The 18782-nt window shown below is 27.7% G+C and overlaps 1 protein-coding gene across 1 annotated transcript; it reads right to left on the bottom strand.

Moving 5' to 3' along the window:
- Positions 1 to 4316: 4316 nt before the first annotated feature.
- On the bottom strand, positions 4317 to 18710 carry LOC149876745 (integrator complex subunit 10-like). Its single transcript, XM_090075002.1, has 21 exons — positions 18507 to 18710; positions 15657 to 15724; positions 14368 to 14471; positions 14200 to 14256; positions 13960 to 14042; positions 12545 to 12626; positions 12311 to 12384; positions 11873 to 12129; positions 11121 to 11260; positions 10703 to 10790; positions 10544 to 10580; positions 9328 to 9382; positions 8926 to 9015; positions 8725 to 8807; positions 7551 to 7589; positions 7375 to 7434; positions 6830 to 6926; positions 6065 to 6144; positions 5770 to 5938; positions 5194 to 5278; positions 4317 to 4956 (listed from the first exon to the last, which is right to left on the bottom strand). Exons 1-21 carry the CDS (start codon positions 18642 to 18644, stop codon positions 4806 to 4808), a joined length of 2037 nt encoding a protein of 678 aa, XP_089931128.1. The 5' UTR covers positions 18645 to 18710; the 3' UTR covers positions 4317 to 4805.
- Positions 18711 to 18782: the final 72 nt, after the last annotated feature.

Genomic DNA, 18782 nt, shown 5'->3' on the forward strand with positions numbered 1-18782 from the left:
AAAAGAAAAATAGAGAATGGAACAGAGCTTTAACAATTCGAAATATCTTACTCCTTAGAGAATACTAAAATGAACATTTCCAGAGAGTTTTAAGCGATTCGCACGATTGCTTCAATAGAAATCATATTTTTAATGACAATATGTTTAGCAAAATTCAAAAACATAGAAAGATACAAAATAAGATTAAATAGTAAAAAAGAAAAGATCTCTACAGTTTCAAAAACTAAAAAAGCTTAGCAGACATGTTTTCAGTTTTTCAGCTTCCTTATCATAAAACCCTTTTCATTGGTGGCGCAAATTCTATCGTCAAACTTATGCAGTTAGCGAAGACTTAATTGTGCATTTTCTAATTCTGCATTTATTGCAGTGAATTAATCCGGTGAGGGAAATGAAAAACTTTTTAAAACATCAATAATTCGATTTTACTTCATAATTTTTCCAACAAAAAAACTCGGAAATTTCTGACATGTTTCAAAAGTTACCAGTTGCAAAAAGTACAATAAAGTTCCCAGATCAAACAAAGTGCCATTCTTTTTGTTAGGGCAATTTTGTATGAAAATTATGGAGAAGCAACTATGACCGTTTATAACTTCCTGAATCATTAAACAAAAGTTTTTTATAAAACTGAAATCATCAATAACAACCTATGGAATTTATTTTTGCATTAATTTTTCTTACCTGTTTTTTTGTACAAGGATTCACTTCTTCTGCGATGTCACTGTGCTTTATTATTGTATTTTTCGTAATAATTCATGCCTTGATAGTTTTTTTTTCCTCCTTCTAACATTGGACCTACTAGCCATTTTAATGTTTATATTTTTAGAGAATCCAAGTCTTTTTAGTAAGAAAAAATAATTTTTTTCCACTCATACAGACTTTCAAGCTATTTAACAAATTAAACACCGTTTAACGACGTTTTTTTAACTTAAACTTGAGAATATGATAAAGTAAGACTTCATTGAAAACATGTTTTAGCTTGTAACTTATCAATTGAAGTCCGCATTAATCAAAGAATTATGTTTTGCGTTGCTAAGGTCTTTGCTATGAAACTTTTTCTTAAAAAGGTTATTTATTCCAAAATCAAAATCAGTTTTGAGAAACAACTATTTATTGTATTATTCTTTAATAAATTACCAATCAAATGATCATAATATCAAAAAATAATTTTTTTTTGCAGATTTTTAGAAAATAATTGGTGGTGTTCCGCTTTAACAACGGACATTCTTCTTAATTTAGTTCATATTCATTTTATTTTCTACATGGAAACCATGTCCACTTTCCTGCGTTTGATAACTTTTGTTTTATGTGGTTGTTACATGCAAAAAAATTTAAGTAACGTCACTTACACCGCGTTTCCTTAAAATAAAACTAAATGATCATACCAGAATCAATTCAAAATTTCCTAATTTATGAAATTACAGTTTTTTGCGAAGGTTTGACATGACAGTAGAAAAGTTAAAACTTTTTGCAACTGACGTCAGAGAATGGATTTTGATGTTCGAAACCTTTTTTGTCAAAAAATTCAAGGCGTTAAATTTTAGTAAAATTTTAGTATATTAGATAAGCATCGGCGTTTGGCTTTTATTTGTTAATAACGAATCAAAAGGATAAAGTAAATTATTAAGTAGGTCGAGAAGATATTTATGCATCATTTTTAAACCTTAATTTGTAATAAATTTAAATTGATGACCTAACTGATGTATATTCTTTTTAAACTAAATTAATTAAAAAAAAAAATCTTTTAACTTAAAATGTGATCACAAAAGAGAAAACGTATTTAAAACAGATTTTAGAAACACTTTCTTTTAATCAAATACCCGATTACAGAATCAGATACCCTATTACAGAATCAGACACCCGATTACAGAATCAGATACCCGATTACAGAATCAGATACCCGATTGTAGTTCATGATTATGATTTCCAACTTTTGAATCAAAAGATTTATAGATTGAGAAGCGACGTGACTTTAAGAGTTTGTTTTTCAAAATTCAAAAGGAATTTTGCGACAAGTGGTAAATTGTTTTGTACATTTGTAGTTTATGTATGAACAACATGACCATGCACTTTTTTCCATTTGAAGACAAAGAATTCACGACACATTGTTACTTTTATGAATACAGCAAATAAATTACGTCCGCACTTTTTTTTATGTAACAGTAATTAGAGGTTTCTCAAGAAAGCTGAGCAAATTTGAAAGGATTACGTAAAAGTTTCTTTCTAAATTAAACTTAATTACGTAAATAAAACATGAATCACTTTTAACATTAACTGCTCATCATTACAATATAAATGCTGTATGTTTGAATTTACGATAAATATGAACTAAAGATGTGATTGCCATACTTATCGTATGTCCAATGAATGATCCATTTATGGCATTTTACTGTGAAAACAAAAATATTGTATCTACAATGCACAGTGGGCCAGAATGCACTTTTACTGGACAAAGTTCGTAACTAATTTAATATTAGAGCTATATTCACTAAAATTAGTATGAGTACTTATATGATGTCTGCGCTTTTTAAGAAGGTAATATTTTTTATTTCGTTGCTATGGATACCTTTATTTTGCTTAGCAACAACCTACTTTTGTTATCTGCAGATATTTTATAAGTGCTATATTCACTAAATTTGGCATGAGTACCAATATGAGATCACACTTCTTACAAAAGTGATAATTTTTTTAATTTAGTTGTTATGGATACTTATATTGTTTAGTTACCGGATACTTTCCTTAGTTACAAAGTGGTAAATTGATATTTGAATATTTTATCGGATTTTTGACCCACCTATATTGAATAAAAATTGAGTATTTCGGTAAATAATGTTTTAGGAATAATAAAAGCAAAAAATAGTGCAAGAAAACATTGTCAATTTTAAATTACATCAAAAAATTATAAAACAATAATATCGTTTGAAGATTGTTTAAGTAATTGTAAAACATCTGAAGGAAATGCTTTATGATTTGTTTGGTGTAATGTTGATTTACGCAGTGATGAAATAACAGGATCACTGGAAACTAGGAGTCTATTGATAAGATCAGTATTTGTTGCTTTTCTGGATGTTTTTCAGCTGAAATTTTCGCGATAAGATTTAAAGTCTTTATTTCTAGCCTCTTGAGCTTCCTCTGACATAAGTCCAATGGGTAATGTAAGGATTTAATTATGTCATGTCCATGTATCAATACTTTGTGAACTGATTGAGCCATGTAATACCATGGATAAAGGGACACATAAAGTCTAAAAGTGTCAAAACAATAATCCTTGAACTTTAAGCAGTCTATTTCATATCCTGAAGAGAGCGTTACCAAGATAATGTAAAATCTGAATATGAAATAAATAAAATCTGGATAGGAAATAAACAAGGAAAATGTACGAAGAGCTTTAAATTCATGTATAACCGATCCTTCTATGAAAAATATCAAAAGTGATTTTAAAAAGACCGAAATTTTTCCATTCGATACCTATAGCGTTGACTACATAAAAACTGTTCAAAGATTCACTCTGCCAATAGCAATTGAACTCTCTAACTACTTATTTAGAGCAGAACTTTTCAAATTTGACTTTATCAGCTCCTTTTCACATAATCTTTAGTCGTGCATTAATTCAAGTATTTTAGAGCAGTTCAAAAGCAGTTGACGATCATTAAGGTTGAAAAAGTGATCTTGAATACCTGCAGCTATATCATTTTTGAAAAAGAGTTTTATCCAAGACAAGAAAAACCATAAATTTATCTGATATCGTACAACATAATAATGAAAATTGGTCACCAACCCATATTTTAGAAACTTACAACAGATCACCGTTAATCACCGAGCCGTAATCCAGCAAATGTGCAAATTATAGCCGATGTTGATTATAATATTACAGCGGTAACAGAAATCGTCAATCTCATTGAAAACGTTTTAAAATGGCCAAAACAACCAGTCCAAGCTCAAAATAGAACGTTTACCATTGGTGCGACATCTCAAACGTAGCAGCAAATTCAAAACAAATGTACAAATAAATTAATCTTTCAATTGGAACCACGAATACATTAAAAATCAGACACAAAAGCAGATTTTAAGACAAACGATAAGTGTCAACACTATGTTCGATAAGTGTGAAACACATACAATAAGACAAGAAAACCGCGTTTCAAAAATTTGATCAAAATAAGATGATTAAAGTTTCAGGGGGAGAACAATTTTAAACAAACCCTTAAAATATTATATTTGTGGTTGTAAAAATTCATTTCCAATGCTTTTGCACTTTTTTTAGTAATCTAACATAATATAACTTTCGCTAAACTCGTGGTGCGCAAACGAACCTACGGTTTAATTTTCCAAAAAATTTGGGGTATTTGACGTGAATTACCTAAGCGTTATTTTACAGTTAAATATCACTTCAAATACATTAAAAACTGTTACTTTAACAGAAAAATGAAGATAAAGCCCATGTTACATTTTGAAATACTATTTAAATGTATAACTTCAGCAAACTCCGATGAATAGATTGTGTAATTCCAGTTCTTGAAGAAAGTTTTCAAAACAAAACATTGACTATTTGCGTGAACTTTTCTTTCTTGATTTTATAAATTTTCTTCTGTTTAAATGCAAAAGCGAAAGAAATCCGATTGATGTTGATATAGGGAAATTATTTCAGTGGTTGTAGTTTCATTTCAGTGGTTGTAGTTTAAATCGGTTATTCGTTGAAGTGTTATATGTCAATTTTTGACACGGTTTTTACATTCGATCGTTCGATCGATTTTCGATTATTGCTACACATCACACAAAGGGTTGAATTCTCCGTCAACATTCTGTTGTCACATCACTCGTAATATGGCTTCTTTTTCGTTCCGTAAAAAACGAAAAACTAAGTTTTTGATAGGTTCGTTACTTCTGGAAACTTGACGCATGATTGCAGTTTTAAAATCGTTATGTGCTCCTTTATTTACACCACGTGTAATAGTGTGTCTAAAAAAAATAATATTATATCTAAAGTTTGATAACTTAAATATGAAAACATTAAGTGCAAAGTTAAGTATTAAAATAAAAAATTTATGAACGAATTTAACTTCGCTAAAAAAAATGGTAAGGGTAGAGTCGAAAAGGCGACTTTTTCTTGGGGACGTTTCTACCATGAAAACCCTGTGAGAAAAGACGCTTGAGTACCTGTTAAATAGTATTCAAAAGCAATTTTTTAAAACATACTTCATATTTTCTTCGGGAAAGGAAAGCTCCAAAGGAACAGTTTCTAACGAGTACAGATAAGCAAACTCTTCAAGAATATCAATTTCTACTCAAACGTCAAGCGAAATTTTTATAAAAATGAGATTTAACAGACAAACCAAAGAAAAAACAAAAACAAATTATCATGCGGTATATTTGATCTTATTTCAATGAATGGACCGAATTAATTGCAGTAGAAATTATTAATTTTTTAGCTTCTCTAGAGGATAAAAAGTTAATGAATAAAAGTGTTTTCAAGAAAGGTTTGGTCAGAGATAACGTCATCGTAAGGTTTCATTTTTATAAATTCCAACGCTAAAAGTAACGTTGCTTGTTAAAAGTTTTTTGTAAGATTTACACATGATTAAAAAAAGGCAAAACAATCTAGCTGAGTACGATGATCGAATCTTACGATTCAGTCAATTCTGAATCAATCAAATGTGAATTATCTAAGTTTAATTTACTTCAATTTTTTAATTCATTTAATTATATTTTTAATTTATCTATCTTTAAATTATGTAAAAATAAAAAAGAAATGAAAATAAGATGAAAAGATACGCGTGACGTAGGTAAAAAACAGAGGGTACTTAAAGCCCTTTTCGTTCGTTTGTATAAGCCTGAGCAGATATAAGAAACTATCTTCGTTCTTCGACCACATCAACTGCGATAGAACAATCAAGTGTCCAATTACCATATCGCGATGCTCATCATCACCGTATAATCGAGCCTATAAGATAATCGAGCCTATAAGAAATTTCATTATACCAACAGCAAGAGAAACTTGTTTAAACTTAAAATTTTCAGCATAAAATTACAGTAACATAAACATCAATTATTTATGTTAAGCAGTTACCTTGAGTGATGCCGATATAATCTGAACAGCATAAGTAAGAATGTCATTCGGGCTACTAGAAAGCAACAGCAAACTTCTACCTGAAACAAATAAGATTTCGATGATCTCGTTTAATCCTTTGACTGCAACGACAAAATACAGGTCGCTAAAATTTTCCAAAATTTTTGCTCAGGCAAAAACATTTAAGGAATTTTTTTTTTTTGTTCCCCAGCGTTGTATCCCCGATTTAAATTTTTTGAACGTTCGAATGCCGCTTTAAAAAGCGCCAAAATGTTATGTGTTTGGTTGTTAAGTTTTAGTTGTTTAATAAATTAACGTTAGTTCTAGATATGTTTTAAATAACTAATTAAATTATTTCAAAGCTTAGCTATTGATACAACGCTAAAACTTGTATGCTGAACCCAAGTAATAATTAATAATGATAATAATATATGAATATGAATATATATATATATATATATATATATATATATATATATATATATATATATATATATATATATATATATATATATATATATATATACACACACACATAGAGAGAGAGAGAGTTAATGTTTAAACTGCATGCAACATAACTTTAAAGTCTTAGGCTTAAATAGTTAAATGGTTTTTTAAAATACAACATGTGTAGTTTTAGTGTTATGAATACTCAAAGACCATAACAATTATTTGTTTAAAAATAATATTGCAATAAAATAATATTTGTAACATTTCAATAAAAAAATATTGAAAATATTGCAATACTTAATACTTAGATCAAACCTTCTGGGTTTGAGTATGCTTTGTCATCCAAATGCACATCTTCAAATGCTGAGAGATTCAGTTGATCAACAGTCTGAAGCACAGTTTCACATGCCATCTGAAAGAAGCAAAAGTTTGAAGCAATCAAACACTTTTTTAAATTCCATGATTTAAGATTTATACTCAGTAATTTGCAAATACCAGTAAGATGTTTGTATGGGAAGAGTTAGTTATGTCTCTTTTGTTGATAATTTGTTTACAATATTTGATGATGTGCTATTAGAAAGATTACGCTAACACATTAAGATTCTTGATACTTTTGCCTAATCTATTGCTCATCCTTTAAGATCAAATAGCAAATTTGCTTCAGAAGCTTTTTTTTGTCAAAATGAAACTGAAGATTTTATGACATATAGAATAACTTTGAAAAAATCGCAACTGCAAAGGCTAAAGTACTAAATGTTGGAGTGTCTACTGGATGTTCTACAAATTCATTGAATTTACCTTGAAATTACACTGTTATAAACACACACACAAATAAGAATAAAAGCATACAGCTTGTTTACCTTATGATAACCTGAAGAGAAAAGGGCAGATGAAAGCTGGAGAGTTTTTTTCAATGATAGCTGGAGAAAAGTTATAAAAATAAGATATAAAAAAAGTTATCAAAAGTTTGTAAAAATGAAAATATCCATAATTATAAGAATGCTATCACAGTGTAAGATTTAAACAACTATAATACCTGATGCTTTAATGCTTCAATAACCTTTGCATGCTTTCCCTACCAAACAAAAAAGCATTTTGAATGAAAAACTTTTATTACAAAATTTAATTAGAAAGAAAATTATTTTATTATTGTTATTTAAATTATCATCAACATTACACTGCATTACTTTAGTAGTATAACTGAGTTTTTATCATTGTTATTATTGTTGTTATTATTAGCAACCATTAAAATTATATAGTGGCGTGCAAAAGTTTAATGATTTTTTTGAGTTTTTAAAGCATAAATTTTCAAACTTTCTCAAATCAGCTGAAGTTTTTACCAAATGTTCTTTATATTAATTTAATTTATAGTACAAACCACAAATGTTAATTACAACGGTTAACTAAAATTAATTTTTTTTTTAAAAAAAGGCTTCTGCGCAAAAGTTTAGAAACAGTATCATCCTGCAACTAAATCAAGTTTTATTAAAGGCCAAATATTTGTGAAAGTTAATAATTCAATTTCTTCAAGAAATTTTAAAAGCAGTGTAGTAAAACTAATTGTCAATTTAGTATAGTATACTAATTGTCAGTGTAGTATAACAAATTGTCAAAATATTTGTCAATTTGTTAAATTCAACTACTTAGTGATACTTAGAGAAAAAAAAGAGAAAAGCAAAAGAAAGTTTCAAATGAAATAAAGAAATATTTGTAAAAGCTTTGGAAAAAAATGTCTTACAGAGAGATTTCTAAACTTTATGATGTTTCAAAACCAGGAATAAGCATTAACATCAAGAGATTTCAAGAAATTTTGTCATTATATTTTCATCAAGAGGTTTCATCAGTGCAAAACCATTGAAAACAAACCTTGCACTGGAAGTCCTATAGTTACAACTGAAAAAGATTCAACCCAAAATATTAGTTACCGACTGTTAAACATGGTGGAGGTTTTGTTGTCACAATATGGCCCATTTTCAAAATGACCCATTTATCGCATAGAAGGTTGGACCTGAAAGTTTATTTAGACATAATGAAGAATGTTGCCACATGCAAACGATAAAATTGAATTAGTATAAAGAACATTTGTTAAAAAATTTCAGCTGATTTGAGAAAGTTTGTAAGAAGTTATGATTTAAAACTGAAAAAAATTTGATGTTTCTAAACTTCTGCACGGTACTGCATATATACTTGTATATATACTGTATATATACTTGAAAGAGTAGTGCATCAATTTCAAATGTGTCAGTCCATCTCCAACTATTCATCTTCCAATCTAAAAAGATTTGCTCATACTCTAAAAAGAAAACAAACAAAAAAACCCCTTACAACAAAACCAAAAAAAAAGAAAATATAGTAATAATAAGAAAATATAGTAATAATAAGAATAGTAATACAGATCATAAAAATAAAACCTGCATTGAAAACTGCTTTGAGAAAATTTTGTGTATCAATAGCTACTTGCAGATACTCCCCAATGCTTTCATTTATGTGACCCATCAAGTCTAACACCATTTTAAAAAAAACAAACCACATTCATGTCAACTCATCATAATAATAATTAATATCATAATTAATATTAAGCAAATGTTAAAAAACAAAACAATGATTAGCATTTACAAAAGTAAGAAATAAAAAGTATGAAATAAAATTCAAATAAAGACCAGCACACCAAAATTATCATGAATAATCTTAATAACAAATAACAATAAATTATTATAAACTTGCAACTTTATTCTAAAGAAAAAGTTCGAAAATTAATGAAGTCACCATCTTTTATGTGATGGAGTGTCATAGCAATCAATTTAACAACATACCTGGATGAATGACAATAGTAACATCTTCACTTGAAGAATAATGATCTGAATAGCTCTGAAATATTTTTGAACTTTGAATGTAAAACCCCGATAAAGAAGCCGTGAAAATATTTATATAACAGGTTACAAAAAAAATCAAGACAAAAATAAATGTAAAACTTCATAACATATCAATAAAAAATTCATCGAGCTAAAAAAAGATATTTATCTAAAAAAAATAAGATTTATATAAACTTTGTTCTGTAAACACAGTCTACACTTGTGAAAGCAGCTGCACCTAACTTAGAAATGCAACTCATCTCTATTTTCTTTAATGAATCCTCTGTTCATTAAGTTTCTGAGGAAATGCTCTTATCACTAAGCTAAATTTGGTTGATCAATTTTTACAATGAAACAACTACAAGACAACAAGACACTTGAGCTGTTTCTCCACAATGAACTTATTATCTCCACAATGAACAATACTCAATACAATGAACAATACAATGAGATTTAAATACTGAAAACAAATTTTATGAACACGAATAAAGTGAACACTTGAAATTACATTTGAAGGCATAAATTTTACGGATTAAGCACTTAAAGTGCCTGTCTTTTTTTTTTACTTTCAAAACCCTTGGTAATACTAATTGAAAGATAAACTCTTTACCACCAAATAATATACTATAGAAAGAAATAATAAAAACTGAAGAACTGAAAATGAAAATGAAAGATATCAACGTCTCCTTAATTAAAGTCAACGATCCTATTTGCAGGCAAAACTTTGTTTGTTTGGATAAAAGCACAAATGATTGATTTTAAGTGATATATATTCAATATAATTGTTAGCAATATATTATCTATGTAATGTCTCTCACAATAAAGTAATTTTCTTCAGTTCCTCATATTGAGTAGATAAGTCAGATTAAAAGGAAATCTCAAAAACTTTGATTGAACTTTTGACTTTTTTTAAATTTCTTTTAAGCATGGCTTCCAGTCTAAAAAGCATGGCTTATTACTTTTTGAAAAAGTAAAATAAGCAATTTTGTGATTTTGAAATTTGTTTAAAAAAAAGAGAATTTTAACTTTAAAATAAAAATTTTAACTTAAAGATAAAAAAATAGATTTTTCTTTTTTCAAAAAGAAAATTAAAAACTCTTCAATACATAAAAAAAATAATATATAAATTTAATATAAAGACTAACAAGTAATTAAAGTTAGGAGAGAATTAACTTACAGCTGAATCTTCTGACTTTTTCTTTTTTTTCGGTGTCCTAAACACAAAATTTTGAAAACATTTCTGTCCTACAAACCTAGCCATAAGTTCTTAGGGTAAATATAAATGTTGAGCTGATTCAGGCCAGTTTTATACACAGAAAACTTGAAGTACGCATACCTTATGCCAGTTTTTTCTGTAGCTTCTTTACGAGTCATATGATCAATATTATCAACCAAAATACTTTCAACTGCACTTGGAGATAAAGCTATAACAAGAGAGAAAAGTGTTTCATGATAAGAAAGGATATCACTTGATTACAAGAGAGGATATTATTTGATAACAGGAGAGGATATCAGTGAATAACAAGAGAGGTATCAGTTGATAACAAGAGAGAATATCAGTTGATAGCAAGAGAGGATATCAATTGATGATAATAGTGATTACGTTAATGATGACTCTGGGGGATAATTAAATTCTTTTTTTTTAATAATTTAAATTTAGTTTAAAACTTGACTGTTTTAAAGAATATGAAAAATTTTAACAAAGAATATTTATCAATGACATTTTATTATGTTACCAATTATTAAAGTCATACATTTTTCATTAGACTTTAGAATAATGGAACAGTATTCAAGCATTGCAAAGATATGCAGTTGTAACACTGCATAGAACAATCCCAAAGGGTTTCTTGTTTCTCTAGCTTTACTTAATGTTTTCCAGCGACTTTTCAAAGGTCTAAAAAAAAAAAAAAAAAGCATGGTTTTATGAAATAAACAAAATTCTTATTTTATTGGTTGCACTCAAATGCCCCAAAATCTGTGTTTTTATTATAGAAATTACCAATAATAAAAAATAGTCAAATCAAATCTGTTTTAGTAAACTTAATTTTTTTAAATTATACAAAAAGTATAACTTTTTAAATAAAATGTTTAAAACTTAATTTAAAAATCAATTTTTATTTTGTTTTTAGTGTTAAGTTTTAAATTTTTATTTAAATGAGTAGTTTTAGATTATACGAAAAAATAAATTTCATTAATTTATGTTAATTTATATTAATTTCATTAATTTATGTTAACTTATATTAATATCATTAACACCAAGATTTAGCTGCAGTTTTATAAGGATTACAAAAGTATATTTGAGTTTAAAATGAAATGACACAATAATTTATCAAATTTATGAAAGCAGATTTCAAAACATGAACAAACTTTAGATTTTAATTTTTTTAAAGGTTGATCTCTCTTTACAAAAAGAAACACATATTCCAAATAAAATTTAAATGTAAAAAAAATTAAACTGTTGAGATGTTTCAACGTTTATATCAAAAGTGTAAATGTAGTGATATGCCTATTTTTGGAGGGATCAATTTTATCTTTGAACTTTAGCACATTGCTCCAACCAAGTTTTACAGCAAAACATACAAAACTTTCATGTAACAAGCTCCAACTAGATATAGATTCATCAATGTCAAAATCCTCTTTAAGAGTAGCATCAGTAGCGCAAGGAAGAAGAGAAGATTTCCTGATAGCATATGCAACAAAGAACTCCATTGTCATATTTAAATAATTGATCATTTGATCTTCGCTTACAAGAAGACTATCAGCCTAAACGCAGAAGACAAGAAAATAATTCACTGTCCTCACAGTAAAAAACTGTGCATTTTGTTTTAAATTTTTAAATTTGTATACATCTCATGAGGTACCATTTTATTTTAGGTGAAAAAAAAAAATTCTATCAAAGGTGAAAATGAAGAATCAAAACTGTTGAATCGATGAAACTAGATACCTGATATTTTATAGATTTACTTTGCAGAACTTGTGTGTTTGGGCTCTTTATTATTAAAGGCAGAACTTCACACACTGAAAAATACACACCAAAAAAACAACATGACTTACATAGCAATTGAGTAATTATTTTTGTTTAATCACATCATTTTATCAAATACTTTTACATACACATTACCAAGTATTATGATATTAATGTTGAAAACAGGTTATGATTCTTAACTATTGTACCCACCAATCATCTTTCTGTAAGTATTCAGTGGTGAATCAGCACATTCTTTGTCTTCAAAGTTTTTTAAAGTTGAAATAAGCTTTTCCTGTTTTTAGAAAAAAGACTTAATAAAATCAAATCATAAAATCTGTTACATAAAAATAACAAACCTGTTACACCAGCCATATAATATTTCCATTTACAGTTTTATTCACTTGCATCAACACCACTTTCAGATAATTCCAAGCAAACAAACTCACTAGAGCAACAAGCTATGTGTTGGCTTTCTTTTGGAATAATTTAAACATCATTTTAGCCAATTTCATGAGTTTTCAATGAGTTTTCAATGAGTTTTCACACATTAAAGTACAACTTAAATGCACTTGTAGATTTTATGTTATACTTTTTAAATTAGTGAAACTTGAAAAGGTTTTATAGCAATAAAATGTGACATTTGAACTTTTTTCTGTGTGGTTATTGCTGCATTTTGTTAAATCCATTTTTTTTTCCAGAAATAAAAATGACACTCAGCTCACTCAGAAAATGAAGAGATGTGTTGCTATGGTGATGCTTTAGAGGATATTCTAACGCCAAGAAAATTGTTTAATAACAAAGTTTTTTCTCTCCCGATGATGTGCTTAGTTTTTTTGGCCAAAGATCATTGCGAAGTATTATTCTCTTGTAAATCATTTTATATTCAAAATAATCGTATTTTCAGATAAACGTTAGAATGTTTTTTGTTTTTATAATTTCATTTTTGTGTAAACAAATAATAAAACAGTTTTTAATAAATAAAACTTTCAGCTAAAACCAGGCAAACAAAGTAAAAGGTAGAAAAAGAAAAATTCAAACAAAACATGAAAACCTGTCTCTATGGTGGTGTTATGAAAGAGTTATGAGAGTGTTATGACGGTGTTATGACGGTGTTATGACAGTGCTTTATGACAGTGTTATACTTCAAAACAAAACTTTTTTGGTCAAAAAATTAAAATTACTTTCAAAGACTTAAACTAACAAAAAGGTTTCAAAAAAGTTTTTGACCAGAAATGTTTTTGACCAGAAGTGTGAACTTTTATCATTTTAGTTATTATTTCTTTTGACTAAAATATAAACTAAAGATAAACATACAATAGACCATTTTAAAATATTTACAAAAAAAGATTCAAAACATCTTTAAATATAAACTAAAGATAAACATTCAATAGACCATTTTAAAATATTTACAAAAAAAGATTCAAAACATCTTTAAATAAAAATTAGGCAAAAAAATGAAATAAAATTATCAATATCATTATAAACAATGTAATTCTGATACAAGAATTGAATAATAACTAACAATGACTGGTAATTACTTATCATTTCAAATTCCGTAAGGAAATCTGTTTTACAACTTTAGCAATTACATAATTAAGTAGAATAACAAGAACAAAAAATCTCACTGCCTGATCCTTTATTGCTCCTTTGAAACGTTTTAAAACAAGGAGAGATATGCGACATTTATCAATTAAGTCTTCTTGGTGGTCTAAAAAATAAACTTACAATCAAAGCAATTTCCCAAGGATAAGAAATATTTAGATCGTTAAAAAAAAATTTAAACTTTTTTTGGAAAGTTAGTTTTAATTCAATAATGTAGACTTTTATTCAAAACAAAACATGTAGAAAAAAAAAAAAAAACATACTTGCGTACTTTAACAGCAGCTCTCTTTGATGCATTACAGAAAGTGAATCAAACATTTCTGAAAAGGATTCATACATACATACATACATACATACATACATACATACATACATACATACATACATACATACATACATACATATTCATACATACATAATGTAAATTATACCTTTTAGAAACTTATTTTCAGGCTGTGTCTTAGTAACATCTTGTGAATAAAAAATCCTTGACAACTCCTCCCACAACACAGGCTCTTTTGAAAAAGTTGTTAACCTAAGCAAATAAGAAAGTTACAACAATACAAATAATTTATGAACATATTAAGGGTGACAATAAAATTGTTTGATTTTCATAAGATCACAGCTGCTTTGAGAGCTTGCTGCTAATTAAAATACACTAAAGCTATTTGTTTCCTGGTTAAATGTTGTAATATGCAAGTGTTGTTTTTTTACTTCATGCTTATTAAGAAAGCTCATAAAAAGATTTAATTTTCACAACTCACAGCTTGTTCTATTTGAGTCAACTTCTGTTAAATTTAAAGGTTCTTAATTTTTATTAAGAGGTCACACGACGAGGAGGTCAAGTCATATTGATACTTCTACACTTTGAACAGTTTTTACAATTTTTTAAACAGTTCTTTAGAATTTGCATTCAATAAAATGCACAGGTATTTAATTTTAAATTAAAAAAAAACTCCAAGGATTAAAAAAAACTCCGAAAATCATAAAATAGGAATCAAACAGAAAATCTCAGTGTAAAAGTGGAAGAAATCGAGAATAACAAACTGTAGTAAAATATATGAAGAAACTTTTGCTCCATATGTTCTGACCATTCCACTGACTTTAAACTGAGCATTCCATTTATCTAGAGCTGTCAGGAAGGCTTGGTTTTACACCTGTTCAGCAACCAATTTGTTTACTTTTTGGTAGCATTTAATCACCAAATCAGCACATCACACAAAATCAGCAATTCAATCAGCAGTATTGATTAATATCTGGTAACATTTTAACAATCCAGTGTGATTTGATGATACATTTGTTGATATTTGCACCAAGTTCTGGTTAATAGTTTTTAAAGCAAGAATGTTAGATGGAGCTTTATGAAAAAGTCATGGTATTTCATCACTTAGTTACAACAGAATTTGTGGCACCTCTATAAAAGTTCTGCAAACTAAACTTTTTTCTCATCAAAATTTTTCTTTATAGTGAAATATTTAAAAAGCAGGAAACAGAAAAAAATTTAAAATTTTTAGTTTTATGAAAATGAATTTCATTGGAAATTCAGATTGTAAGAGATCTTTAGTAACTTCAGTTAATATTTTTACACAGCAACAATAAAAACATTACCTACAGTAAGGGCATAAAACAAATTATTTGAAAAAAACAACTGAGAAAGCTTAAGTTTTTACATACCATAGAATAATTTACACATCATAGAATAATTTTCATATTTACATACATATCATAGAATAATTTTCCACAAACTTGAACATTTCCAGCTTCTCTTTCCATCAGAAACTCTTCATACTAAAAAATTACACAATATCAATGTAAAAAATATTTAAACATACATTATTTAGATCAAAATATATTTTATATATTATATTTTATATAATATACTTTATATATTATATTTTATATATTATATTACATCAAATAGAGTATAAAATAAACATTCATTCTGTAATCTCTTATAATCTCATCTGCTAATTCTCTTATAAAAAACAAATTTTAAATACCCAAGCCAACTAAAATATATAATGTAACTATGTTTCCTGCAGCATCAAATATTTCACGCCTAAAAATCTGGTTTTAAAGATTTAAAAAATTTTTGTTGATGAGACAAATCTTAATAACCTTTAAAACCCAGGGTCATTTTGAAAGAAAAGAATGGAACCGAAATGAATTTGAAAGAACTCGGATGGAAGATCTTGTTTTTAAAGACATTTCAAAAATCCCATAACTTGGTGCAAAAAAAAAAAATTTTGAAAATCATATTTTATTTAAAATCATAAAATCCACTGACAAATGATTTAAAATCAAAAAAATTGTTGCAATATTAATCAAAGAGACATCAGCTCAGGACTATTGAAAAAAGAGTATCAGTAGCCAGTTATCATTTAATAGAAGGTATCTGCATCTGTATAGAATTGTTGACAGGTGAAACTACTGTTATGCCGCTGTAACCATAGTCATCTTAGCTGACAGCTGGTGTTTCTAGCCTGTCTTCTTGTTCAGATGCCATGTTCAATTATTTTTTAACATAGTTGCTGAAATAAACAACACCTGAGTTACCCTTTACAAGAAGTTGGCTCAACCCACTTCAATTTAAAACCTGGGTGTGACACTGCAGCCAGCACTACTTTAACTCTACTTTCAGTGATGTTCAAAATAAAAAACTGCCCTAGCCTTTTTCCAAACTGTCACATGCATTCTGTTTGCGTTTTTTGTGCTTATTACTTCAACTGAATACACTTAAGCAACAGCATACAAAAGTAACAATCTTTGTCACCTTGCAACTGATCTAGTGTCACAGCTAATGATTCCATTATGGTTTCGTATTCCATCAAAAAATCAATTTCATTTCTGGTTTTTTACTTGAAAATTGCAGTACATCTGCTAACAGGTTTATCAGGTTTATCTTATCTGAGCTCTGGGCCATCTTCATGTACGCAGAAAAAGCCTTAGGAAAGTTACATACATTGTCAGCAACTGTAATGAAAATTTTGCAAACATCAGCTGTTGTGCAGACAGCATCTGCTAGGTAAAGTTCCTCATGCATTTTAGGCATCAATTGATCTTCTGTCAGATAAGAATTTTCATGGCATTACTTTAGCTTTCAAGAGTTGGCCCCCTGTGCCACAAATGCATACATTTCAATTAATGGTACAGGGAATCAATAAAGTAGTCTACAATCCAAAAGCTGCCTCTCTGATTCAGCTGTGACTTCATGGATATGATAAACAGCTTAGTCTGAATTGCACTTTTACTTTTAAGGTCACTAAAATTGTATTTATTCTTTTGTTTGTTATTGTTGCCAGACTTCTCTTTTTTGTATGTCTCCAGTGGTCTGTGTTCTTTTTTTAATTATTTACTTAATCAAATTGAATATTAAAAAAATACTATTCTTTCTACCTTTACTTTTACTCTAAAACTCCAATATTATATTTAAGAGAAAGATAAATAATAATATTACTAGCCTTCAAATGCCACATAATATTGCTAATTCTGGCTCCTGATAACTCATTGTTGATGGAATTGACATATTTAGCAATAATGTTATTGTCTTTTACTTGAATTATTTTTTAAAATTTCCATAAAAAATAACTGGTAAACTTTTATTATCAGCCATCTTGCAATATAAATTAAATGCAAACAATACAAATAATAAAGATATAAGCAAAATATACTAGATAAATAATAGCTGTAGTAAAATTAATAGGAAGTTTCAAAGTTTAGTGAAAATAATATAAATATGACTTTAAGGCTTCAAAAACACTAAATCATCCAAACTATGATTTCAAATAAAAATCAAAAATCACAGTTCATGATTTAAATCACATGATTTTTAATCTTATCGAACACTGGCAACCACAAATGATAATTAAAAAATGTTTTTCATTTCAGTACATGGTTTGATTTTGTTTATAAAAGTAGCTTTCTTTGTTTCCTTTATAAAATTAATATTGAGCTTTAATTTTGTCTCAGAAAAAATATAAAGAAACTTATACAACAGAAAATTTTCACTAAAAAATGTCAATGATTCACTAAAAAATGTCATCGATTCACTAAAAAATAAGGAGTTATCTGCAAAACAAGCTGATGAAAAATTGAAGAGGATTGATTATGTAAATGACTTGGCTTTTGAAAATATTGACCTTCAATTATGAATGAAAGATGAAAATTAGGGATTTATGAGTTATGATTCCATTAATGATTCCATTATTGGATTATCACAAATTGGAAACATATCAAGCTAATTAAAAGTGAAATTACAAAATATTGGGAACTTTAAAATTAATACTAAAAAATCTACTAAAAAAATAATAGTAAACCACATATGGACACAAAGCAAAGCAAGCTTTTTATCAAATTCTAGAGTGTTTTAGCAAAAAAGTCAGCAACATAACATTATTATAGCCTCAGTAGTTTTTTCGTAGTTGGTGTACAAAAATTGAAAATTAGTATGACTACTTGAAACAATATCTTGTTATTCATTTTTATATTTTCATTTCTTTTCAATCCTTAATTTCTATTTACAACTTTATCTTTATTTTTTATTTACTTTATTATTATTTTGTTTACAAACCTGTATGGAAAAGTCAGCAGGAAACAATGTTTTAGCAGTGAGAAGCCAAGCTTTAGCAGCAAAAATGTCTTTGTCAATAACACATTGCTGAGCGGCATTCACAAGCCATGACGCAGAATGTGATTTTCCTTTGACCATTTTAGATTATAACATTTTTCTTTTTAGTACATTATTTATAATCGTATAATTTTCTGTACCTATACTATTAAAAAAAATGTAAAAATGTTAATGCTCATGTTTTATGTTACTTTTAATGAAAAAAAAAAAAACACAAAC

The sequence above is a fragment of the Hydra viridissima genome, unplaced genomic scaffold (genome assembly GCF_058129835.1).
Source record: "Hydra viridissima isolate aposymbiotic clone 2 unplaced genomic scaffold, HvirCarnegie_v1 scaffold_18, whole genome shotgun sequence".
Lineage (NCBI taxonomy): Eukaryota > Metazoa > Cnidaria > Hydrozoa > Anthoathecata > Hydridae > Hydra > Hydra viridissima.

Excerpts from the sequence above, each read along its gene's own strand:
- LOC149876745 (XM_090075002.1), bottom strand. The coding sequence starts at position 18,644 with ATGGTCAAAGGAAAATCACATTCTGCGTCATGGCTTGTGAATGCCGCT. Across the intron at positions 10,791-11,120 it reads TCTAAAGTCTAATGAAAAAT|CTTTATCTCCAAGTGCAGTT; the intron begins GTATGACTTTAA and ends CTCTTGTTATAG. Across the intron at positions 8,808-8,925 it reads CAAAGCAGTTTTCAATGCAG|AGTATGAGCAAATCTTTTTA; the intron begins GTTTTATTTTTA and ends TTTTCTTTTTAG.